Below are 26215 nucleotides of genomic sequence, written 5' to 3' on the forward strand. Positions count from 1 at the left end.
GCTCCTTCGCGGGAGAGATGACGTGAATACCACCCTCAATTATCCCCCATTTTTCTTTTTCGTTGTATTATTACAGGACCGGTTCGGGACGAATGGTACACGCCGCTGCCGCTGACAGGCACGACTCGGACGAGCTCGTCCTCGACCACCGCCTGCAGCACGTCCACGGGGGGCGAGGACAGCCTCATCGAGGACATCACTCCGATTCTGGACGATTCCGAGGACGACGCCGAGCTGCTGCAGCGACTGGCGTCCCGTCATTACTACAGCACGACCACTGCCCTGGGGATCACCGTGGGCGTCGGCTGCATCCTCCTGGTCCTGAACATGCTGATCTTCGCCGGCATCTATTATCAGCGGGATCGCGACAAGAAACGCGCCGCAATGGACTGCAGGCCGAACGGGCAGGAGTCCCTGCCGATGACCACCAGGACGTCCATGAAACCCTCCGAGAATCCGCGACCCGCTCAAGAGCCGCCCCCGTCGTACACGACCCTCGCGAGAAGCCCCTCCGTCCAGGACCAGCAGCAGCAGCTCGCGCAGTCCCAGGACGGCCAGGACTGCGAGCAGAATAGGAAAGACCCGAGATCCGGCCACGGGACCAGCGGCAACGGCCACAAGGACGCGATCCCACCGAAACCGCCCGCCAGGACCACCAGTTCGCTCACCACTGCCGGCAGCACCAACACCATCAAGAAACGCGTGCAGATACAAGAGATATCCGTATAGCATTAGGGGTTGCCCCCGGAGGGCAACGCGCGGACGAAAAGGGTGACCTTCGTGGACGCGGAGAGGGCCACCACGGAGTCCAGATTTTGAACGATGTTCCCCCTTAATCGAATCGTTGGACAGTGCCGATTAAGCGTAACTCGAATTCAGCAGGCGAAAAAGGGCTTTGTAATAGATGTTTTACAAGTGTTCATTGCGCGTGAATTGTGGCGTCGAATAATCAATGTACGGTCGGCACGGCGTGTCCGATTATAGTTGAACGTTACTAAAAACGGCCGATTATCGCCGACTGTTACTACTTGCGGCGCGGCGCCGTGGCTGACTATAACGCGGTCGCGCTACTGAACTGTTATTACTGCCGGATTGCGCCTGACTGTTACCACTTTAGGAAAACTTTGCGACCGGTTCTTTCTACCGGTAGAACTGTAAGATTGCACGTGGTCGTTATTTCTAATAGAGTACGTGGATTGTACGTAGTTGCTACTTATAAAGAGACGAGATATTCTCTTGATGGTTTTAAAGAAAGTGATTACTAAAGTACTTATCATAACTCGTGGCTATGTTACGTAATATATCGGGTGCTCAAAAAGTATTTTATTCAAAGGACATTATTCGCAATTGAAGATATCGATACGATGCGTCCTAGCCATTTAATTCATCGGAATAAACCCTGATTCTCTCGGAGACCGTGGCAAATAGGTGGCCTTAATTAAGTATCACTACAGAACATAAAGGAAACGTGTCGATGTCTTCGATGTCACAGAAAAAGGGCGCCTGACGAGGAATTATTGTGACGAAACGTATAATGAAATTCTCACTCTAAAAAGCTCCAAATCGAATTCTCTGTTAAAAAGCAATTATACGTATAAAAATTATCGTGTGGCGGATCGATACACGGTAATCGACAGCGACGACGACGGATCTAAGAGATCTCGAAACGGAATGGAATCGGAATACCAAAGCCAACGATCGCATACCATCGTCTCGACGATTGCTTTGTAAAGCATCGATTGGGAGGAAGGAAGAGGCCACTCTACGCGAAGCGCGGATCAAACGGATCGGGCGCGTCCGTTATTCGCAAATGAAACGAATACGGTGTATACGAAAGCCGTCGGTACCTATCAGGTGAAGGTGCGCACTCGTCGTTTCCGCCCTTGCGACACACAGAGTTAGCCACGTCCTTCGAAACGTGTAATTCCGATCCTGCCGAGGAGAACGGCTTAATAGCGCTCGCGAAGTTTATTCGGGCGGAAAGCGTAATTCTCCAACTGCGTTACCTGTCGCACAAGTGCACAATCACGAGTGCATTCGACGGTCGAAAGCCGTAAGGGCTACGACCGAGCAGCGCGACGACTTTCGAGAGGGCGGACTCGACCTTCCGCTGAGTGTTCTTCTCGTAGAGAATATAGTCCGACAGTCATAAGTATTGTACCGCCACGAAATCGCGGCTAAAACTTCCCGTCTGATAATATACACACACTTCCTCTCCCGTTTCTCGCCCGCGAGCCTCGAGACCTCGCAATTGGCAACGCATCTTGTATATTCTTCTCCACTTGCAAAACAATGTACGAGTACTAGACAGTATTAACATCAAGGAAAAAATTAAGCATTAAGTGTATCTATATTTTTATTTAAAATATTTGAATGTTATACTACAAGAATTAAGTCTTTTCACCTTCATGGATAGCGGCGTAATTTTTAGTAATTTCAAATTAAAGTTATTTATGTGTAACGAAGAGATGAAAATGTTGAGATGAACCTGCTTGATGACACTTCGATTCTATTGAGCCAAAATTTATGGAACAATATTGATAATTCCTTCCTACTGCCTTTTTTAAATTGAGATCATTGCCAAGGTTTTAATATCTGCTCAAAAAAACGTAACGATTAAAGAAAAAGGAGTAATTTCTCTTAAAGTAGGACTAAAGCTATCGACTTGTATAGAACTCTCTTTCTCTCTTCCACGACCAAGTATCCTAAGACGTGATCGCGCCCGTGTTTGCAGAGATACATTTTGTCTTTGTAGAGAGTTCTTAATCCCGAATTAATATTCATGACCTGAGATCGCTGAGACCACTAGACTCTACACAGATACCAAGTTTCGAAAGTCATCCTCGTCATTGTGTGCAACTAAATCGGTCCGCGCGAGAAAATGAGATGCGCTTCTCAGGATACAATGGAATGCGATAATTGATGATGAAATCAGGCACAGCAACATGAAAAGCGGGAAACATTTGTAGACACGACCACTGATAGATTTTTACATGCTAAATAAACGTTTCTATCACGTTTATATCTTGATTCTACAGATTGTAAGAAGATCATTCTTACGTAACAATTGACAGGTAACACTTGCGAGAACTGAATTTTCTAACAATTTAACTGTTATCCTAGAAGAAGAAAAAGACCTCGAAAACTTTTTCCACCTATAGAATGAGTTTCAAAATCATTAAATATTGAGACTGTCTAAAAAAATAAGATTCATCTAACTGATTACGTACGACTCCTTGGCACATGAAACTATACATATGTATCAATATGATTAAGAACGTAAATCTGTAATTAAATACCATGTAGCGTAATAATGCACAGACACGGTGTCGCCGTAAAATCGTATTGCCGACTACGATAGTTTTTAAGTACGTACATACGTCATTACGTGTAATTTTTCAAAGTAACTGTTCGCGGACGATACGATCTTTAAAGGTCTTTAACACGTTGTGATACTTGCGTGAAGGTAGAATTGACGCACGTAAAACGACAGTGAAATTTAAATACGTGTTATAGTCTAGAGAAACCAATTTGTAAATTTCACTGTACAACAAATAAATGCCAATTTATAAAAATACACGGCGATTTTTTTTAATCATCCGTTAAACGGCAGAATTGTCATCTTTAAATCACGTCATGACGAAATGAAAAGTTTAACGGTAAAGTGAAATGGTAAATAATTGAAAACGCATTTAACCAAATATAGACGAGGCTATATTTTCAAGGTATCTAAAACAATATACATCAAAAGGAAAAGTAACAAAAAGTTTAAACCAAATGAGTTTCTCGTGTAATAAATTATGCCAGGCATAATTTAGTGTTCCTTTTCTATATATAACTAGCCAATACATTGAAAATACAGTGTAATATACATATGTAACTTTGAAGTTTTCAGAATGAATCGATCTTACTCGATAGCTTTCTTCTTAGCCGGAACTGTGTCACGCGAAGGACTGTTACCTCTCTTCTTCGCACCTCGCGCACGTCCTTTGAACATATTCAACAAATTTCATTAGTTCTTGCTCCTTTAGCGCAAAATTCTTTTACGCTGCAATAAAGAATTCAGTTGTTTGAAGAGTTTAACTCAGCGAAATCCATAATATGTTTATGATTTCTCAGTATTAGCATGGCAAAAATCATCATTATAATATATTTGATAATCAACAATTGTAATATTTCGGAAATGATCTTTTACCTTTCTTACCGGCTCGCTTGGCTTTGTTATATTTGTTCTTCGAAGCTACCATCTCTTCCATTACTTTAGCAAGGTATTTATCTTCTTCCTCACCCTCGAGGATTTTGCAGGTAACTTTAATGTCCTGGATTACTACCTTGGAACACGATTAAAATGTTTTACTTCATTATTATAATTTCAAAACCATCAAAGTTATTAAAAAAATTTTAAAAATTTTGTGGATATTTCTCTCACCTTGCCTTTGTCTGTCTTGTCTAACACGGGTTTCGCAGCATTTTCTCCCTGCAGACGTACCCAGCCTTCTGTGTGCCCCCTTTGGAAATCGATGTATGCAATATCAGCATCAAATTTGTCTAAACATTCTTTAATATCTTCTCTTGTACACGTCTTAGAAACGCCAGAAAAGAAAATAATTGAACCTTTTGGCAATTTATTATCTGTCGCTGCAGGTTGTTCTTCATCACCCTCAGTCTCTTTTTGCTCTGTCTAAAAAAACAAACTTGTAAAGCACAAGAGAAAGAATTTGGATTAAGAACGATAGATTACAATCATATTCATCTTTGATTTGCTTTGCTTACTTACAGTTTTCTTCGTCTTATCTGCTTTCTTTTTTCTACGTTCCTCTTTTTCTTGTGCCTTTCCTGCATTATAATCCGCACTATAAATATAATATCAGGTATAAATATATATATATATATATATATATATATATATATATATTACAAATATATAATATATGTCAATTCTTTCTCTCCAGATATAATTTTTACTTACGCCCATTTCCTTAGCAATTCAGTATCTTCATATTTTACCGATTCTGCTTTCATAAATGCATCGGCGACATCAACAGTCTCAAATTGTACAAAAACAGACCCTTTGAACTTAAAAACCTTATCTTTATCTTGATATTTTCTCATCTGCAAAACATAATCATCTGAGATATCAAGTATACTAAAAATAATTTTTGATATCTATATTCTGATACTCATATCAATATCTAATGTTAAGTTTTCTAAATAATCATAAATATAACCAAATAACCAAATAAGAAATAGACATTAATAAAATTAGACATTGATTATTATTTATTATTTAAATTTAATCTCGAGTTTGTAGTCTTTATTTTGTCCGAGTCAAGTATAAGTAGGTGTTTACAGCTAAGAAGTTCATATTTGAGAGGACGATTTACTGTTTACAGCTAACACGTTAACATTAGAAGGACGATTTACTCGATGCCCAAAAACATTATATTTACTTATTTCTGTGTCGGACAAATATATTTACCACAATCGTTTCAAATGGCTTATACGGTTCGAAAAAGGCTTTCAGCTTGTCAATAGTTGTGTCAGTCAACGGAAAGCCTTTGACATAAACCGTTCGAGCCTCCTGAGCCTTCCTATATCCTTCATTATATTCCGGAAGAGGATGCTTCGGCGAGCGACGTATCTTCTTCTTGTCCTCAGATATCTCCATGAGATCGCTAGTTTCCAAAGCCTTCAGAATTACGTCGACGTCTTTGGTGAGAGAAGCCAGCATTTTGAAGTTTAACATGACAGTCATTGGAATCCAGCCTTCGTCCAGTTTTGTTTGCTCAATGAGAAATTTGTCCCTCTGCATATTTACATTGCCGAAGTAGTACTGCAAAAAGAAATTTAAAAAATATATATAACCAGTAACCACACAGAGCGACGCCTGGAATTGTATGAGAATGGTTGACTCAGACTTAACGTGGATCAACACACAAAAAACGTATCGGTTAGAGCCTCCGCACAAAAACTTTCGTATGGTAACGTAACGTAGATCAACGCACAAGAAACGTATTGACGTATAAGGCCGTAACCGATACGTTTCTTGTGCGTTGACCCACGTTTCGTTACGCTACGTTACCATACGAAAGTCTTGTGCGGAGGCTCTCAGGCTGCAGTCCATTTGATGCTGCAAATGCTTTGAAGTATTCTTCTCCTTCTTTCTCCACTGAAAGAAAGGAGAAGAGAAATGGTTCAAAGCATTTGTAATGTAAAGTGGACCGTAGCTTCAGAGTAATGCGTTCCAGGTTTGATCCTAATCCTCACGCAGTTCTATTTCGTCAATAAGAGATTTATCCATCTACATATTTACATTGCTAACGTAGTACTGCAAAAAGAAATTACAAAATAGAAGAAACAACGAACGGGGGAAACACGTAATTCTGTGTGAGAACGGTCGACTCGTGATCAGCGAGTCCCAGGTTTGATCCCGACTCTCGCCCCACGTATGTCCTTGATTTTTAAACGAAACAGTATATGTTGACATCTTTGAATATCGTTACAATTCAGATTATTCAGAACCACCGAGGCGTGATGCTGCACAGTGACGTAAAAAAAAGAAGACTACTAAATTATTCGTTTATGAAAATATAAAGTGCAAAGTATACCTCTACTTGTGCCTTAATCTTCGTCAAAAGATCCTCTGAAGGCTCCTCTTCTTCCGTATCTTTTCCGTTTGCTTTTGTCTGTTGTTCCGTTTTTTCATCCGTGGCGTCAACGGTCGGCGCGTCGTCATTAACCTCGGTAGCGGTGTCGCCGTTCAACTGATCGTCGCCGACACTCGTCTCCTCTTGTTCGTTTTCCATGTTCAAGTATTCTATCCGCGACAATTACAGAAACGAATACGTGCGGCGCAATTTAAGAAGCGACAGCTACTGATATACTATATACGTCTTTAAATTCTGAGAGCGAAAAGAAAAAGAATTACCCTAGACGTCCACACACGTGCTTCCTCGTTTAAGCCAAAAACGGAAATGACGGCCATGAGCCCATGAGCCATGACGCTGACATAATTTAGAAGAGTATTGGGATCTGACATTCGTCGCCATGACATCTGGTGGTCGAAAGTGAAAGCACTGGGTGTGTTTAGGTAAGACATGGTAGCGCTACCATGAACAGCCAATGGCTGGTACGCATTCGTGTAGCGCTACAGTAGCGGTGTCTTAAGGTGCGATTTCACGATGACGCTCGACGCTAGATTCGAGCGTCAAATCTGGTCACGTGATAGATTCAGAGGGACGCGAAATATAGGGAGCTTTCCAGCAAGCAACACAAGTCGACACAGGTATCGTTTTGTCTTTGTTACTCATTGCCAAAAAAGAAAGATAGAACGACGTTTGTGTCGGCTTGTGTCACTTGCTGGAAAGCTCCCATAATCTAACCACTGGATTGGCTGAAATGAGCGTCGAGTGTCAAAGCTAAACACAGTTTAGCTTTTTGACGCTCGAATCCAGCGTTGAGCGTCATCGTGAAATCGCACCTTTAAGGTGCCATTTCACGTTGACGCTCGACGCTCATTTTCAGCGAGCAAAAACCTTCAAATATAATATATTTTATTTATATACATACATAAATTTACTTATATAATATAAATAAGTAAAAAATATTATTTCTAGGGTCACGTGGTTTCGCTTTGACGCTAGCGTCAAGAAATAAAGCTGAATTTATTCAACATCCAGCGTTGACGCTGAATCGTCGTTGATCGTCTCAGTACAATCAAAAATAGGCTTCGAAATACGTAAAATATTAATTATTTTCAAGTAATATCTTCAAGTAATAATATTTTACAAATATATATATAAATAAAAAATATTATTTCTAAAGATTTTTGCTCACTGAAGATGAGCGTCGAGCCGATCGAGCGTCAACGTGAAAAGGCACCTTTACCTAAACACACCCAATACCACCCATTGAGCTGTTTTTTTTTCCGCTGAACGCAGCATTGTGCATGAGCCCTAATGAGACGCAGTGGGTGCATCCCAGGTGCACAACCAGCACAACCGCCAACCCACGGTCGCGCCAACCGCTCACTGAGCTGCTCAGTAGCAATAGAACGTGATTGGTTCTTACTTTTGGATCCAACCAATCACACTTAATTGCTATTTAGCCGCTCATGAACGGTCGTGCTCCTGCGTGCTCCTCTAGACGCACTCAGTGTATTGTATATACATACTACTACTACTCCAATCTGTAATTGTAAAGATTTCTATGTAAAGAAGCTGGTAAGAAGTATCCAAATAGAAGAGCCCAATTAAAGTTTTTTGACCGATAGAATAAATTCGAACACGCATTCCAAAGAGGTAACAATATTAATATTGAATATTTTATCGGTTATGATGTGTGCATTATATTTTTATCATTGAATAACTCTAGGTGTCTGGTGTAATAATCTTTATTCTGCACAAGTGCAGAGTAATGCAGGTGATCGAATTCGCTATATTCGTCACACATGGTAAACAAGAAACAAATTGGCGTGCGTTGGATCTCGAGTGTTGCTGTAATAAGATGTAATATTTCTGGCAAGATCGACGATTTGTAAATTAATATGGATGACGATCCACGACTGTCACATTATGTGTACATTTATATGGCCAGCAGGGATAAGCCGTTGAAATTTGCATTTACTGTTGGTGAAACCATCGAATACCTGTGTATAAAGGTGCGGGCAATTCTCTTTCTTTCAGTTAAATAAAGCAGAATGGAATGTTATCGTATATATTCTTATAGCAAACACAAATGCTTCTCATTTGACGATTTTCATATCAAAGTTTCGTCACGTTATTTGTTAATTATACGAAACTATTATCTTTACACTAGAACAACCAACCGTCAAAATGATGGATCTCTTGTTTTAAATTACAGAAATTGTTAAGGTACTTTTGTTGGAATTTATGTTCATTTTTGTCGAGCTAAAAAAATTATTATATATGCCAATTTATTTTCCATCGACCATTCAATTTCGAAGTTTTGTACATACAATACCTAATCCATCAAAATAACAGGCTTAATAATTTCATAGTTTGTTGCAATTTTGTTTATAAAAAATATACAACAATGTAAAATTCTCTTATATTAAGATTTTTGATAAATACTTCTTTGAAAAATTCCATCCTGCCTAGTACATAAAAATAATTAAAATATTAAACAAAAGATCCAGGTCTAATTGTATATTGTAACATTTTCTATTTACTTATCGTAACAGTCTCACTTAATGACTCACTTAACATATGATTTTATACGCATTTGCCTTAAAAAATGTTCTCCTTAATATTTATAGATTGTTGCGATTAATACCATCACATGCTTCAGTGGTTGAATTGGTAAAGACATCTTCCCAGATAGTAGAGAGATCTAGGTTTGAACCCTGGAGTAATATTTTGTGCAACATATTCTTGCAGTGGTTCTAAAGATGCATATTAATATCGGTGTTAAATTGATTTGTCAATTTAATTATCTGATTGTACTATTCTAGCTTCAGCTTCAGACGTTTCGAGACCGACAGTAAGGGCAGTGTAGTTTGTGAAGCAAAAAATGTACATAAATTCACGCGAAAAATATTATTAGCCACAAAAATCCAGCCTGACCGTATATTGGCACATTTTCTATTTACTTGATAAAAATAATTTTTGTCTTTACACTTATTATTCATGCTTTAGCTTAACAAGAAAAGAATAAGTGTGAAATAGTAAAAATCTTTGTAACTGAGAGGTATGTTTGTTAATTATTTAAATATTAAAGAATTACAATTAATAACAAATAAAACGTATTTCAAATACCTATCAAATTGTCGGATATGTAAAATTAAGTATATGTTTGACGCTGGTTGTTCTAGTGTTAAGTAATATACGCAAGAGTATGATAAATCGATTTGTATAGCGATTTGTCTTGGTATAAAATAAATATTTTATACTATAAATATAGAAAATATGTAGAATTTAAATATAGAAAAGAGATTCGCTCTGTATTTAACATAGGTAGTAGGATTAAAAATTTATTCATTGAGCTTTGTAGAATAATTAACTCTTGTTATAAATCTATAAAGCATCTATGTATTTAATCATTTAATCTATGAAATATTTGATTTACATCTCTTTCGTTGTTTCTTCAAAATGCTATTAAAATTTATTTTTGCATTGTTTATCCGGTTTATCGTATTTGTCATATTTGAATAAATTTTCATTATCCTTCCGTGAAAAGCATCTGAATATTTCTCGAAAAATCAAAATTTTATTCAACTTCTAGATATGCAATGCTTTCAATATAAGTCCTTTAGCAAGACACCTGTTCGCATTGCAAAGTTATTCTACGAAACTATGGTTCCCATGTGGTCACATATTGGAAGAGGACTCGGAGAAGTACAGATTCAACTTTCGCTTGAGATTCAAGCCATCCAGTATGGACAGACTGAGAGAAATAGATTTAAATGCATATAATTATTACTTTGAACAAGTCCGCAGGGACGTGTTGGATAATAAAGTACCTGACATAGTTTATGAGAAACATAAACATGAATTGATTGGCCTAGGAGTTAGCGATATGTACAGGTAAGGTACACAAGTCATCTTCTGATAAAAGAATAAACGATTATATTTTATCTTATAAATAATTTCTTACAGCAAACAAATTTGCCGTAGACTTTGTTTAATGTAATTTCTGAGCATTATATGAGGTAACTTTATGGCATTTTATTCGTTGCAGGGTAATGCTCGAAGAAGAACTCCCACGAGAAATTGTAGAATCGGAATATAAGAAATATATACCTAAGGAATGCATAAAGAGGCACGCCTTTTTTATTAGGAAACCTATTCACAATGCACTTACGAAGTTATCTGGGTACGACGCTGCATACGTCAAGGAGCAGTATTTGAAGCAATTTGAACGCATGGCTCCAAATTATCCATACGAAGAATATACAACGTTAATGGATAAAGATGTTCCTAATCTAAGAGCTAAAGTCTTACTTAGAGTTACCATAGAGCAAGTGAAATACTGTGAGATTGACATGGGTATATGGAAAACGATTTGCAGGATAGAGGACATTTCCACCCTTTCCATAGGGTAATAACAAACATATAATAATATATTTCAACACATTAGCTTCCTTTCCTGATGCACAGTCTTACGACAAATATTAAAATAATTTTCATGGCTCATATAAATTAAATGTATTTAGAAGTAATGGATATCTATATTTATATCTATCACATTTTCAATCCTTTAGAAAGAACAATACTGTGTTGATTGGGAGGAGGACGGGCATACCATTGTGCGTACAATTTGACACAAAAACGATTCTGTTGTCTTTTGTATCCGCACTGGACGGATATTATCGCTTATCTGTCAAGTGGAATTTTAATCTTTGCAGTGGTGACAGTAGCATTTTTACGCCTTCTTTAGAAAGATTACAAAAGTTAAGGTGCCATGGACCGGTTGGGTAAGATAATTTCCGCAAGACGACACAAGATTATATTCTGCTTGTTTTATTTACAAAGAGTCTGTAAAAAACATTTCAGGAAAGACTTCTCGTACACGAAACTCAAGGAAAAATGTGCCAACGAGCCAGGAAGTTACATACTGCGCGAGAGTGAAACCGAGTACTGCGTGTACTATATTGACGTTTATAACAAAGACGGAACTATATCTTCGCAAAGAGTGGTGGAGACTAAACCTGACAAATTTGCAATGACAAACAGCGCTCGGGTGTACGAATCTCTGAGGCATTTAATTTCTTCATTCCAAAATCCCAATGAATCAATATACTTGGGAAAATGCTTAGGATTTTCGGAATACGGTACATATATTAATAGTTACATATGAATTGATATATGTAATGTTTTAGAGAGAGGAAAACAAAAGAAAATGTCTATATTTTAGTTTTCCATTTATATATAGAGATTGTTTATTTTCTAGACAAATCGAAATTATTACTTTGCGCTTCGGAAAACGTCGTGAACGAAGTAGCGGCAGACGAAGAAATAATCACCACTTTATTACAAGGTGGACCGCGATGCGTACCATGGAATGAGTTGCAGGTATACAAAGCGATCGCAAAGAGCGACGAGGATTTGACTCGTACAACAACAATGACGAGTTTGCATCGAGCTATATGGCGAGTTGCTAAGGGCAAGAAGCTCGAAGTTATAATGAAGATACTCAAGACGGAGGAGAATAATTATACCAAAGAATTTTTGGAGTTGGTCGGCAAGTGGAGCCAATTACGATCGGGAGCTCTAGTTAGGTGAATATCAGAAATCTTAGAAAGATGTAGCGTGGAAATATATTACGTTCCACTTTTCGCTTTCAGATTGTACGGCATAACTGTGGCTCCGACGATCGGAATGCTCCTCGAACTGGTAAACTTGGGCCCATTGGACAAGTACCTGTGCAGCAATAGCAAATCTGTGCTAACGGTCGATATGGTGGAAGCCACTGTCTGTCTGGCAACAGCCCTATGGCATCTGGTAAATTTCTCCAAATATCTGCGTTATATTTTAGTGTTACATAATATTTTTAACATGTAAAAATGTATAGGAGGAGAATGGTGTAATTCATGGAAATATAAGATGCCGAAACGTTCTCGTACATTTGCATACGGATAACAGCTTCATTGTCAAGTTGGGAGATCCTGGTCTATTCACTTATACTGAGGACGAGTAAGTAAAGAAATAACGTTTCGTTTAATTATATTCATTGTTTTCTTTTCATGCGTAATACAAGGATTCTTTCTTTTGCACAGCATATATTGGATACCGCCAGAATGTTACACGGATTTAACATCCGCAAAATACAGTCTCCAAGCAGATATATGGGCGCTGGCGACAACCATTTGGGAGATATTTTCCAGAGGAGCTTCCCCACCCAAATATCATAAAACTCATACTGTTAAAATGGTACATTTATTACAATTATGTGATTTCTTTACTTTAATAGATTTGATCTTTTTATTAAACTCTGACTAACATGATTAAATGGTGTTGTATTACAGTTTTATAAATGTGGAAACCGATTGCCTCCTCCTAAGGATTGTCCAAACGAAATCTATAAATTAATGTTGGAATGTTGGGGCAAAAATAATTCCATATCAAGGAAACAGCCTCAGGCTATCATGCGAGATATTAATCAGATTCTATATGAAGTATATAATGCTCGTAGAACTCATACTTACGCTACTATATGCCCTAAGCTGTTCAAAGAAGCCGATGGAAACAATGATGAAAATGGCAGTATTTTTACAGAAGAGAGCAAATCAAATAGTGAATCACAAACGAGTTTGGTCACTGATTACACCAGTATTCCTTTCGACGATAACGGTAAGTCGATTTAAACCTTTTTAATTACAAAAATAATTTGTATTATTTTTGATCAATTTTGATGCTATTTATATAGACGTGTGTAATCGAGTTGTCGCATCTTTAGACATTAAAAAAACCATGAATTATCTCAATTTCTTCATTATAACACAGTATATGTTGAGTTTACAAATAACAAAACCTAATTGTAACAACTGATACAAGAGACATGGATTAACTTTAATTTCTTTAAAAGCTACAGAACAGCTGATCAGCTATCAGAATCAAGACAGCAGCAGGGACGAACTATCGTTTTATCTACGTTGGTTAAACAACGAATTGTACAAGATGCCGGTTGCGGGTAACGGTAGCGATTGTGGTCCGAGCCGCGAAGATAGCTCGAGCAAAACCAACAAAAGCAAAACCAACGACAAGACTTTCAACAGCAAAGATAACTCCCAATGGCAGCGCACCTATGAGATAAATGAAAATTTGGATGTGATCCTGCAAGGACGGATAGGTGAAGGCTTTTACGGCGAAGTGTATAAGGGTACGCTCAGGAGGCGTAACGGTAAGGAAGTTGACTCGGAACAGGATGTAGCCGTCAAGAAGCTCAAGACGCAGGAGGACTCGGAAAATGTGCTTGACTTCGAGAGGGAAATTAAAATCATGGAGGTGAATTATTGTTTTAAGAATCAATTGTTGTTTCTTTAAAAATTGTTGTACAAAACTTTTGTATCAGGAATTTTTTAAATCTTATCTGTTGCCATTGCAATATTTAAGTAGCATAACTTTAATATATGGTATATGCTTAACATATTTAGCTAGTATATTTCTTGTTAATGACATTGTTATACGTATTAATATATATTAATACGTATAACGTGAAAAGATTTAATAACAATAAGAAACAAAATGTTTCTATTTCTTACTGTGCTTAAAATTAACATACTAATTAATTGCATGATAGCTAAATGCAGTAGTAAGTTGACTACATTAACTCTTTTCTTCCTTGTTTATCTTTAGAGACTCAAACATCCAAATATCGTGAAGATTTTGTGCTCAGTGGACCGAATCCTGGTGATGGAGTTTATTCAATTTGGCTCGTTGCTGAGTTATCTAAGCTCGCATCGATTTAGTCTCGCATACAAAACACTGTTAGGCTTCGCCCTAGACATAGTCGCGGGGATGGAGTATCTCGGTAGTATGAACATTGTTCATCGAGATCTAGCAGCGAGAAATATTCTAGTAACGAACGAAGATCGAGTGAAAATCAGTGATTTTGGCCTCGCGCAAGTAATAGCGGCGAGTGATTATTATGTTTTCAAAACCCTTCGTAATATTCCAATTAAATGGTAAATATTACAAAAATATATATATTAATCTCCATTTTTTAAATATTTATATAGACAATAAAATCAAGTAATTTTTTACATTTGAAAATGTAACATTTTTCATTTTCTTCTCGTAAACTTTTATTAAGCCTTAAGATTGGATTACTTTTTCACGTTGCTATATAATATACGCATCAAAAGAAATAAATAATTTTTCTCAGGTACGCACCGGAGAGCTTAAGGCATAACAAATTCTCAACACGTTCGGACGTGTGGTCGTTCGGCGTGACGATGTACGAGGTTTTCAGTTACGGCGTCGACCCACAGTTGTCAATCAGAGTGGGTGAGAAAGAAATCTCAATGACGACTATAACCGACCTACTGAACGCACTGGAACGTGGCCACCGTCTTCCATGCCCAGACAACTGTCCACAAGAAATTCATAGAAAACTGATGTTATCATGCTGGCAGCTGAACAGCCATGAGAGACCAATTTTCGCTACTCTACGCGAAGACATCGAGCAACTACTCTGTAATTATTAGAATACTTCGTGATTCCACACAAATCTGTCTGTTGTTATTTTAAAAATATATGACATATCACAATCATGATTTCTCATGATCAATGGAAGATTCTTTGAAGAGTCTACAATTAGCTTATTTTTCGCAAGAAAAGCCATTTTTATTCCTTTATAAGGTTTCTGTAGTATATAAAATTATACATAGGTCAATTCTATTTTTATATTTTTAGATGGATAAATTTTAGAAAAAAATACTGTTCTATAATAATTTTAGAAAAAAAATAGGAAATCAAAGAATCTGTCATTGGAGAATTCACAATCTTTCTGATCTTCGTATCTTGTATAGAAAAGATCTATCTAGTCGAAGATATTTTCGCCATTTTATCATGTATATGTGTGAAATATACCGCTTAAGTATTAGTATTATATCAGTTTGTCCCCAAATAAGTTTATAATTCTATTCGCACATTAATTTTATATATAATTTTCAACTTTCTAATCCACATCCTATACTTAAATCGAGGAATATACACAGGATGAAAGTCAGGACCGAATCCCGAACCCGCTGACCACGAGTCGATTGCACTCATGTGGAATCACACGTCACCCTTTTACACCGCTTGGATATTTTTTTCACAATCACGCAATGCAATCTTATTTCAAAAATATAACAAAGTACTGAATCAATGTTACTCCAATAAAAGGTTTGAAGAGTAAACTTTATTTTCATATTCTTAGATGACTAAAGTTTAAGAAAACGAAACTATTATCTAAGAGTTTTATTTTGAAAAGTAGAAAATCAAGGAATCTGCTAGTGAAGGATTAACAACGTATCTTTCCAATGCATCTCTTGTAATAGTATCTATGCATATCTTTTTAGCTTTCTTTGGTGTTACAGAGTTTAACATCCACCTTTAACATTTCACATATAAACTTACTTACAAAACTTATCCTGCTTCTGATGACGCATCTGTTACAGAAAAGACGTATCTAGTCGACAATATTCTGTTACTTAATACCGCGCGAGTATTTTTTTACGTTGAATTTATTCCCCTTGGCATTTCCGTTTCGCCTATTTCCGAAATAATAAAAAAAAATACTATAAAGCGGAAAAAATTGCTTGTAAACTGTAGCGAAATAATCGCGAGGAAAACCGTTCGTAAGAAAAAACTAAACTAAAGATAATTTCCGTTTGTAGATCCCACAAATGGTTTCTTTCCCATGTTTACGTGAACATTGTATGCGACCTGTCGATCAATATTCTCACACTTCTAAGAAATTTTCGCTGCCGCGTTAAGAGCGCGCACTTTCTCTCGATATAATTTGCCCTACAATGTCGCGATAAATAAAAAAAGAGAAATAATCAAATGGATCTTTTAAAAAAGAGGAAAAATTACTTTAATAATCGGCAAGCAGCAATCGACTCGCTTCTAGCCAGTTCTCTTGAAGCCCTCGAAGCAAATGGAACATCCCGAAGAGCATTACTACAAGTTGAACCGATTTCTTCTGTCGGTTATCGGACTATGTCCTTATCAAAGCAAATGGAGAGCTCATTTAATAAGAGCTGTCTTAACGGTCATCCTACTAATAAGTATATGTTTTATGGTACTTACGGTTTAAGAAAATAGTTTTCTTTTCAATTTAATGTTAGATATTTTTCGAACTAGAGGGTTGGAAATAACATTTTCGCGGTATCAGAATAAAAATAGAATATAAACTCAGAAACCGAATATCACTGTTTTATCGAAATTATAATGAAGACTCTTCACGAGAAATTTAATCGAACGTGTCTCGGATAATTATTTCTCGATGAAATTATTTCTTCGTTCTTATTAAGAGTTAATAACATTTTACTAGATTAATAGCATATTTATTACATCTGACATCACTATGGATTATATGGTGGATTGGATACCGGCGTTTCTAATTGTAACTGGTGGCCTGATCAACTTGTACACGCGTGTCACACACGTAGACAAAGTAAGCTCCGTTGGATTCTCTAACGATTTGTGTTTCTCATTACTTAAATTTAATAGAATGTATCATTTGTCTCTAATACATAAAAACCTAAGCTGTCACTCATTTTTAGATAGATAGATAACTCATTTTTATAAATAGACAAAATTACCATCGCATACACAAATTTCATTCTGTTTTACTCTCTGGAACGTTATTCAGCCAAATTAAGACACTGATTTACAATTACCTTCCTTATAACACATCGCCATAGATAATTTATGATGAGTAATAAGAGATAAAAGTAAAACGAAGTGAACGTGACAAAAGAAAAATTATATCACAGTCAAAATATGTAACATTACTTTCGTAAATCTTTTAGAATTAGAATTACCTATTACAATTATGTTAACGTATCAATGAAACTTAATGTATAAATGTCTATGGATTCTTTTGCTATTTTGAAATACATGATCATTTATTTATCACTCTCACTCTACTTTCTCTTAGTTTAGAGAATTATTCGAGCGTATGTCGAAAGACTGGGCGTTGCAAAAGACACACGATGAGGCCAAGATTATGCACGAGCATGCCGAGACCTCAAGATTAGTCACACTCTGTTATCTAAGTAAGAGAAACATTAAACCTGACTTTGTTCACAGAAGAAAAGGACAGGCGTTTTTGCCTGCGAGATCAAGATTATATTTCTGTGTATAAGACCCCAAGCAGCAGACAATGTTTTTTAAATGTTTTTTAAATATTTATTTTTCATTAATTATACATTGTACAATTCATTGTAAAAATAATATTTTTTTAATGTTTATTAAATATTTATTTTACATTGATTATTTATTTGAAATAGTGATTTAGAGAAAATATTTATTTAACGTTTATTTAACGTTTATTTAATATTTCTTTTACATTAATAATTTATTTGCAATAATGATTTAAAAAAACATTTATTTAACATTTATTCGACATTAATTTAATATTTATTTTACATTAATTATTTATTTGCAATAACAATATGAAAAAAATATTTATTTAATATTTATTTAATATTTATATTTAATATTTACTTCAAATATTATTTTATATTAATTATTTAATTGTAAGAGATGTTTCAATCAAATTTTTCTGTTGTCGTTTTGCTTTATAAATTATGTGCCGTTCCGTAAAAAATTTCCGCGTCATAGGACCCATAAGATTTTTTAACACTTTAAAGATATGTTGTAGACAATTACAGGTAAGAAGGAAGCGTCAGAGTCAGAGGATCGTCACTTGTCCATTCGATCATCAAAGTCAAGCAACGTGGGCGCGGTACCATACTCGGATGGGTGGTGACCGGTTTGAGAGAGCAGTTTTTTCAGATGGGCGCGCGGTTGTACGCACACCCAATATATAAGAAAACAGTTAGGAAAGCGGTTTTTAGATAAAGAAAAAGAACGTTCTTTAAACGTTTCTTTGTCGAAAAAGTTGTTAAAATAAGCGTTCTTAATAAAAAAATGTTTAATGTTAATAGAATATTTATTTAATGTTGAAAAAACATTTTTTAAGGTTAACAAACGTTTATTTAATATTAAAAACACATTTTTTTAATGTTAAAAAAACGTTTTGTACAATATTAAAATAAAAATTTTTTTAATAAGAAAAAAAGGATCTATCCCATTAATTTAAATGTTTTTAACATTTTTTTTTTCATTACTAAAAATGTTTTTAAAAAAACGTTTAAAAAATATTTTTTTGCTACTTGGGACTGAGACACAACACAATAGTGATTTGTATTATAAGCATCCAACATATTTATCGTACACATAACTTTCAATGAGCAACATGCAATATTTCTTTTAGATATTCATAATTATAATTTCATCTTCACCAAACATTTATTATAATTACATTGATTTTTCCGATATGTTTTAAGACATTAATGTCCAATTGTACCACTGTAGATTAACTTCAACAATCTCGGATTAACTTACTTTTTATCTTTTTCTAGGTCTAAATATTAGGATAGGAAGAGATAAAAAGTAAGTTAAACCGAGATTAAAGTTACTCTACTTTAACCCTTAGCTAGCACACTTCACCAGAATCATATAGCTGGCACACTGGGGCCGTTTCAGATCCCACCACTAAAATGCTTGCTGCGAGGAAGCTATTGATTTTTTTTACTTAAAAAAATTCCAAGATAGTTTTCGAATGTTGTTTTAACAAATGTCATAGGTTATTTTGATAAAATGTAATATTAAGTATGAAAAAAATTAGAGAACGTAAAAGAAAACGAAAAAATGACTGTTTTTACTCAAAAATTTATAACTCTTATATCTTAACCCGTTGTGGTCACTAGGGGTCCATAGGACCCCACGCTAAGTTTGCGATTACATATCTCTAAACGTAAAATTCAGAACTGAATTTGTGGCTCCATCTGTAGTTACTTGAAGGTATATACTAGTATACATTTATAACGATACAAAAGGTCGGCTAAGCGTCAGACAGCTTGCAGACATCGACTTGTACAAACGTGTTTTTTCGTTAAATACATTTTTTTCGAAACCCACTATGAAACTAATTTTTATTTCAAAGTATACTGTCTTGAGAATACAACGTTAACATGATTGTGTAAAATATCGAAAATAACAAATTTTATGAATATTTTTGCAAAAAAGCCCATTTCTTCAGAAATTTTTTTGCTTATTTTTTTTATGTTAAAATAAATTAAAAAAAAAGATTATTGAATCATAAACAGAAGACTCTCAGATATGTGTAATTAAATGTTTGAGACGAAACTTCGAATAGCTGGCAAATGGCGACTGGTTTTCTACGTGGGGGTCGATTGGCCCCCGTGTGACCGTTATGAAATTATTTGGAGGTGTGACCACAACGGGTTAAAATATGTCATTAGACTCGTGAAAATGTCAACAAATTAGTAGACGGCGATACGAGTCAGGCGCGGTACGTGGTGCGCAAGTAAAGAAATTAATAGTTACAGAAGTAACGAATTAAAATGTATATAATATACATATAAATATTCCAACTTAATAAACTGCGCGCAGATTCACGAGTCTAATGACATATTTTAATTTACATATTTATTTACATATCTATTGACATATTTTAATTTACGCAGGCTCCCAAGCAGCATTTTGACGTCCGCCCGACGTTAAGATAAACACACTTAAGGTGATGCTGGAGCCGTCTGTTTTACCGGCATTTTTTGTCGGAACGTAGCGTCGTATTAATTTGACAGAATTAAAAATCCTTCTCCAGAATTGCAGTACATACATTAATGATTCAGGGGAACTCCGATTTTATATGGAAAACGAGAAAAAATTACGAAAGTACAGATTTCCTTATCCTACTTTTATCCCAATATGGCGTCTCGAGTTGCGGCGAGCGGTCAGCTTGTCACAAGATGTATTTCATATAAGAGATATACCGCCGTTAGTACGAACGCGAAAACAAGTTCCCCTGAATTGCACAACAAGAAAAACATCGATAAACCCCCCAAATCAAGATTTGGAAGCGTAATATAAAAGTATGATATCGATGTGTATCGTGCGTATGTGTGCGTGCAATGTAGCGTGCTATCCTTGTCTATATCTTTGTCTATACAAGGACATATATAGTCGATAACATAGAAAATGGTAATTTTGTCGGTTATACAGACGGCTCCAGCATCCCCTTAACGTTGGTATCCAACACGTTTTCGCTACGTCGTTTCAACCCTCTTTTGCACTAATTTGGGGAATCAAATTTAGGTTGTACCAACGTTGGGACGTATCGACTTATATAAGTTAAATTGAGGTTACATTTTTTCCACCAGTTTTAACGTTGGTGTAAGTAATTTTTGTAAACTTTGATTTTGTACACTCTGCTAGACCTGAGGTTATTTTTTCACAACGTAATATTTTAGGTGTAGTTTTCGTGCTTCTATTCAAACCTATTCAAACCATATGACGGCATTGGTGTAATAAATGTATCATAATACGTACTTATCAATTTGGCACAAATAAAATGGCTTTAAAGGAAAAATATAGTTTGCGCAGTCTTTGATACTATTGTAATTTTGCCATAAATACACAAACCCAGCACTGAAAATTTATAACGAAACCCACTTTATTGATAAATGTGGAAATGATAGGTCGAAATTAGACGAATCCCTTCTAAAATATTCCAATTTACTAAATATTCTATTAAATAACTAAAATTTTCAAAATGTAGATTTTTATTTTTTTTATCAAAATTACTTTTAAAATAAACATGTCGTCAAAACTTTAACAATAGATATTATATAAATGCTTTAAATTGTTAATAAAGTGCGTTAAAAAATATAAATCTAAATATACTGGAAAATGGCGGATTATTTGCCTTCCTCTTTGAGGAATGAAAATGGCGAAGTCAGCGTTCCACACTATATCAAACTTTACGTAGTAAAAGGTGCGATAAATTCTACTAACTATTTAGTAAGAATTACGTATTGAAGTCGCTCGAAAAGTGTGGTGCAGAGTATAACGTCAGGCAAACGTTAAATATCTTAACGTCGGGTAATAGGACTTAAACTGTTTCAAATTTGATGTTGGGAAAGTGATAAAAAAAGCACGTCGTAATTTTAACGTTAAGACAACGTCCAAAAAACGTTAGTATTATCTTTTAATTATAAGTTTCATTTTATAACTTTCTTGGACCGCTTACGTTGTGATTAGTAGAAAAGTAGTCCTTAGTCGGAAAGTTAACCGAAAAATGCTGCTTGGGCTGAAACATGCGTTTGTTAACTATTATTAACCGGTTATTGCGATAAATATTACCATATGCCTCGGTAGTCGAATTGGTACGACACCCTTCACGGAATGAGAGAGGTTCCAGCTTCGAATCCTGGCTGAGGTAATATTTTTCGCAATAAATTCTTTACAGTTTTTTAAATAATTAAATCGCGTCCGGGGAGGGAAGCTTAATTTAAATATGCTTAAAGATCAAAATTCCTTTACAGGTATATGAATTTTCAAATATTTCCAATGCTTTGTTTGTTACAAATAAATTCATATACAAATGTTCTCATTTTCAATAAAAAATATGTATTATTACCTTGCGTATTCCAAAAAATCTTAAACGGGTTTTTAATATTCAATGTTATGTGTATTAAATTTCATATCAGTGATTGAAATTCATGTTCGTGTATGAATTTAGCTATACAAGTGCAAGAATTTTTATTTCAGATACCCAGTTTATAAATTTTATTTACCGTGGTATCATAAATGTGTTGTAAATTTCATATCTCTTTTAACAATGTATTAATGTTCCAACGATAGCTGCATGTGTTTCAAGTCCGACAAATAATCGGCGCGCAGTTTATTAAGTTGGAATATTTATATGTATATTATATACATTTTAATTCGTTACTTCTATAACTATTAATTTCTTTACTTGCGCACCACGTACCGCGCCTGACTCGTATCGCCGTCTTATATCTTAACTCTTCCATTTTTTAGTACTATTTACGTACTATAGGGGGGCTTAAATTAGAGTTGAACGAGGCGTTTAATACCCCACAGTGCCAGCTAAAGGTTAATAGAAATGGATGTGTATATTTTTAACATACACATTCCCCACTCCTTAATGTTATTTTTGCAAAAATATGACAATGAAAAAATGTAAATACACGATTGCAGAGATCACCATATACCGTAACCTTCTTGTCTAAAACATTTTTTCATATACCTCACGGTCTCAGAGATATTCACTCGTAATCAAATACATAGAACTTCTTTCGAGGGGTTGTTTCAATCCCTAAACACACCTCGAAGTCGATAAAAAAAAATACGTGTCTGTTATTTTTCGTTACTCTACAAAATATATATCCAAAGCCCATAAAAATCGGTGAGGCACAGTTCCAAACGTTTCCTTGTTAGTAGAATACAATTTTTATATCACATATTGAGACAATCTTAAATTAAATCGAGTCTTCAGACCATCAGAGCTTGAATTTAATAAGAGAAATAATGTTTATATATAGTGAAAATTAAGTTCTACTTTGGACATATTTTCGGTATTTCTGTTTGTTTTAATCTTGCAGCTTTTACAAATATACTGTTTCTTGAAAAATTCGGTGCAGAGAGTTAATCAAATGATCATATGATATTTTTGCGAAATCAAGACATTAACATGTCTAATATGTCATTGCAATTCAAATTTAATTTCTTTTACACACACACTCGCTCTGTTGCTAAAAATTATATTATAATATATTTACAATTATCGAATTTTTCAGGCCTGGCGTATATAACCATGGCGTTATACTGCATGTGGATTATCACACCGGAAGTCCTCGACATTATATCGCCTATGAACGAATCTCGCCCGCGGAGGCAACCTATTGATATTCAACTTGTTGCTAATGAAGAGAGATATTTTTACGTCGTTCGGTACCACACGTATCTTATACTTATCATCATACCTTTAATTTATGTCGGCTGTTCCACTCTATTTGTGACTCTCGCGCAACACGTTTGCGGAATGTGCAAGTTGATGGGGTAAGAAATTTATTCCTCGCGTAATTTACTACTATTTGCGAAAGAGCAAATGACTCTAAGATTACGTGAAAGCGAAGCGTCGGTATTACCTCTAAATCTAAACTGGTCTATCAATTCTCGAGTTCATGCGACAGATACATCTCTTTTTTTTCAATTAGAAAAAATAGTTTTCTTCTCATGTTTTTAAAATTTATTATTATTATTATTATTGTTATCATTATTTTTCGATATCTTTCGCGCAAATGCTAAACAATGCTAAACCCGAGCTCATCTCTTCTTCCGCACATTGTACGACAAATATAATTCGACTGAACGTCAATCGTAGATAAGAATAACGTTGGCAATAATTTCGGCAGGTATCGCGCGGAACGCATATTTTGCGTTGCCGAAAACGAGACGGCGTATGATTTAATTCAAGAGTCGCAAAGTTACGGAAACTTGGCCGTTTTTGTACGGCAGCATTACAACGTTATACAGTTTGTATTTTTATTTTATATAATACACGATATCTAACGCATCAGTATTAACTTTATTTTCACGAGTAATATGTGTAACGAAGCAGATTAACATAATGCTTTGCAAGAAAATTTGAAAAGTAACAATGATGGTAACTACATAGTGCCTATTTCACGCATCACACCTGATAACTATCTGAAACTATCATTGATATCATTGATAGATAGATTTCAATCAAGAAGAATAAATTATTATAGCATTAAATCAGATAATACAAATATACACAGAAACGAATCTGAATATTGTACAGGCTTCGATATATATTTCTCCTATTTCGTCTCTAAGAATAAATCGACAGATTTATATTTAGATTTTATTATTTCTCTATCGATAAAAATAATCTTATAATTACAAAACTGAACACCGCCGCATATATTCCCAATTATAAATGTACGTTAACATACATATTAATTATTTTACATGCAAAAAATATTCATCGCCTTATACTTTAACACGTATGAATTTTTTCACCTTACAAGATTCGTTGATATAATCGAGACTTGTCACACAGTACCGTTTCTAATGGATCTCACAGGAATAGTGATTTTGATGAGTCTTACGTTAATCCAAGTATGTTGATTGCGGAAATGTGTCGGACGTCTCCAAGTATTATCGAAGTGTTAAAACGAAATCTTTCAGATACTAACAATCTCCAGTAACAATTCCGAACGAACTATTAGATCCATCAATGTCGCCATTACAGGACAGAGCTATATATTCATGTCTTGTTATATGGGACAAAGAGTCACGGATGTGAGTTCGAGTATATGTGAAAAAATGTGAGTATATATACTCCGTCCAACGAGAGATCATGGTTGATCAAACATAAATAACGATAGGCCACAGAGCCGCGCAACAAGGTGTCGCGTTAAATTATTTTTATTTTTAATAGATATTGTCCAACATTATTAAAAATAAAAATAATTTAGCGCGAAAACCTTGTTGCGGCTCTGTGCCCTATCGTTATTTATGTTTGATCAACCATGATCTCTCGTTGGACGGAGTATAGGTCTCTTTAATAATACATTTAAGAGTATATCTTGCACTGCAATATTCGAAATAATAATATTCGAAATGACAATGCTTTTGTCTACTCAAGCTGACGAGAGAAAAATTGAAATAAAATTTACTGGAAGAATGAGAAAATTTCTCTAAACTTATTCGCGCGGCGTTTTTTTCCTCAAAAATATATGTACGATAATAGTACTACTTAAATATTAGATATTTACGCATTATGTAAATTTGCGAGACATACGAAATATCATAGTCAAGAGACACGGTAGTGTCTCACGCCAAGTATACGCGAAGCGAGACAGCACTGCGTGTATCTTTACGCGACACGACGAGTTGCGATTACCCGAGATTTTAAGATGTCGATAGAATATTACAATGAAAAGAAACATGATATAACCTTCATGATTTTAAAAGAGAAATATGTTAATACATTAACTTCCTATATTAATAATGATTATTTATTATTAGAGGGAGAGAGAGAGAGAGATAAAGAGAGAGACAGATATTACATATGTCATTTACTTTACTTTATAATTCCTGAACTTGATTGTTTTCAAAATAATGAAAAAATTTGCTTCTGCAGATTCAACTCGACATGGTACAACGCAGTTGTTTTAGAGCAGAAGGCATTGTTAATGATAATGATGCGACGCTATCATCCGCTTATCTTGACCGCATGTAAACTTTATGTGATGTCTTTGCAGAATTTCGGAATGGTAAGAAAAAAGTACGCCGTATTCGGCACGAATCATAACAAACAACGAATAAAGAATGTATGTATTTTTCGAAGACACTTCAAACAGCAATCTCCTATTGCATGTTCATCAGACAAATCTGAAAATTTATCTGTCAAGTTGTAAGCGTAGAAGTAGCGTAGAAAACATTCGTGGGAATATTAAACACGTACCACTTTTTCTTACGATCATATCGAAAATTCTTCTTTGAAAACACAGGAATCTGTCGGTGTAAATTACAGGTAAGTAAATACGCAGAATAAATGTGATACAATCAATAAAGTAAAGCACAACATGTGTAAAAATTTTTATAATAACAGAATA

General features: G+C 35.3%; 3 protein-coding genes and 1 non-coding gene across 7 annotated transcripts in view; 2 read left to right on the forward strand and 2 right to left on the reverse strand.

Annotated features, from left to right (window-relative positions):
• Positions 1–3577, forward strand: part of Nlg-5 (neuroligin 5) — a 108617-nt gene extending 105040 nt beyond the window's left edge. For both annotated transcript variants that reach the window (XM_071697372.1, XM_071697373.1), the window contains exon 10: positions 77–3577. In XM_071697372.1, the coding sequence (XP_071553473.1) occupies positions 77–729 (653 nt within the window). In that variant the 3' untranslated portion in view covers positions 730–3577. The remainder of the gene's footprint in view (positions 1–76) is intronic.
• Positions 2339–6984, reverse strand: La (La autoantigen-like). Of its 2 annotated transcripts, none has more exons than XM_071697374.1 (7): positions 6609–6984; positions 5480–5833; positions 4970–5112; positions 4778–4853; positions 4430–4681; positions 4196–4331; positions 2339–3987 (listed from the first exon to the last, which is right to left on the reverse strand). In XM_071697374.1, exons 1-7 carry the CDS (start codon positions 6804–6806, stop codon positions 3908–3910), a joined length of 1239 nt encoding a protein of 412 aa, XP_071553475.1. In that variant the 5' UTR covers positions 6807–6984; the 3' UTR covers positions 2339–3907. The 2 variants fall into 2 exon arrangements, with proteins under 2 accessions (XP_071553475.1, XP_071553477.1); XM_071697376.1 differs by having other exon boundaries at positions 3811–4048.
• On the reverse strand, positions 4058–4148 carry LOC139767878 (small nucleolar RNA U6-53/MBII-28). Its single transcript, XR_011717235.1, has one exon. It is a non-coding gene; the product is annotated as a small nucleolar RNA U6-53/MBII-28 (small nucleolar RNA).
• Positions 6985–8145: 1161 nt separating the features above from the next.
• On the forward strand, positions 8146–24176 carry Hop (tyrosine-protein kinase hopscotch). 2 transcript variants are annotated; one of them, XM_071697377.1, is made up of 16 exons: positions 8146–8300; positions 8374–8659; positions 10243–10544; positions 10699–11058; positions 11222–11434; positions 11514–11791; positions 11911–12238; positions 12305–12461; positions 12532–12653; positions 12737–12890; positions 12986–13310; positions 13546–13964; positions 14316–14644; positions 14845–15155; positions 23366–23627; positions 23984–24176. In XM_071697377.1, exons 2-16 carry the CDS (start codon positions 8546–8548, stop codon positions 24138–24140), a joined length of 3831 nt encoding a protein of 1276 aa, XP_071553478.1. In that variant the 5' UTR covers positions 8146–8300; positions 8374–8545; the 3' UTR covers positions 24141–24176. The 2 variants fall into 2 exon arrangements, with proteins under 2 accessions (XP_071553478.1, XP_071553479.1); XM_071697378.1 differs by lacking the exons at positions 23366–23627; positions 23984–24176 and adding an exon at positions 15680–15862.
• The last annotated feature ends 2039 nt before the right edge of the window (positions 24177–26215 follow it).

Source organism: Temnothorax nylanderi, unplaced genomic scaffold (genome assembly GCF_030848795.1).
Source record: "Temnothorax nylanderi isolate EJ_2023f unplaced genomic scaffold, tnyl_v1.0 TNYL_tig0012_pilon, whole genome shotgun sequence".
Classification (NCBI taxonomy): Eukaryota; Metazoa; Arthropoda; class Insecta; order Hymenoptera; family Formicidae; genus Temnothorax; species Temnothorax nylanderi.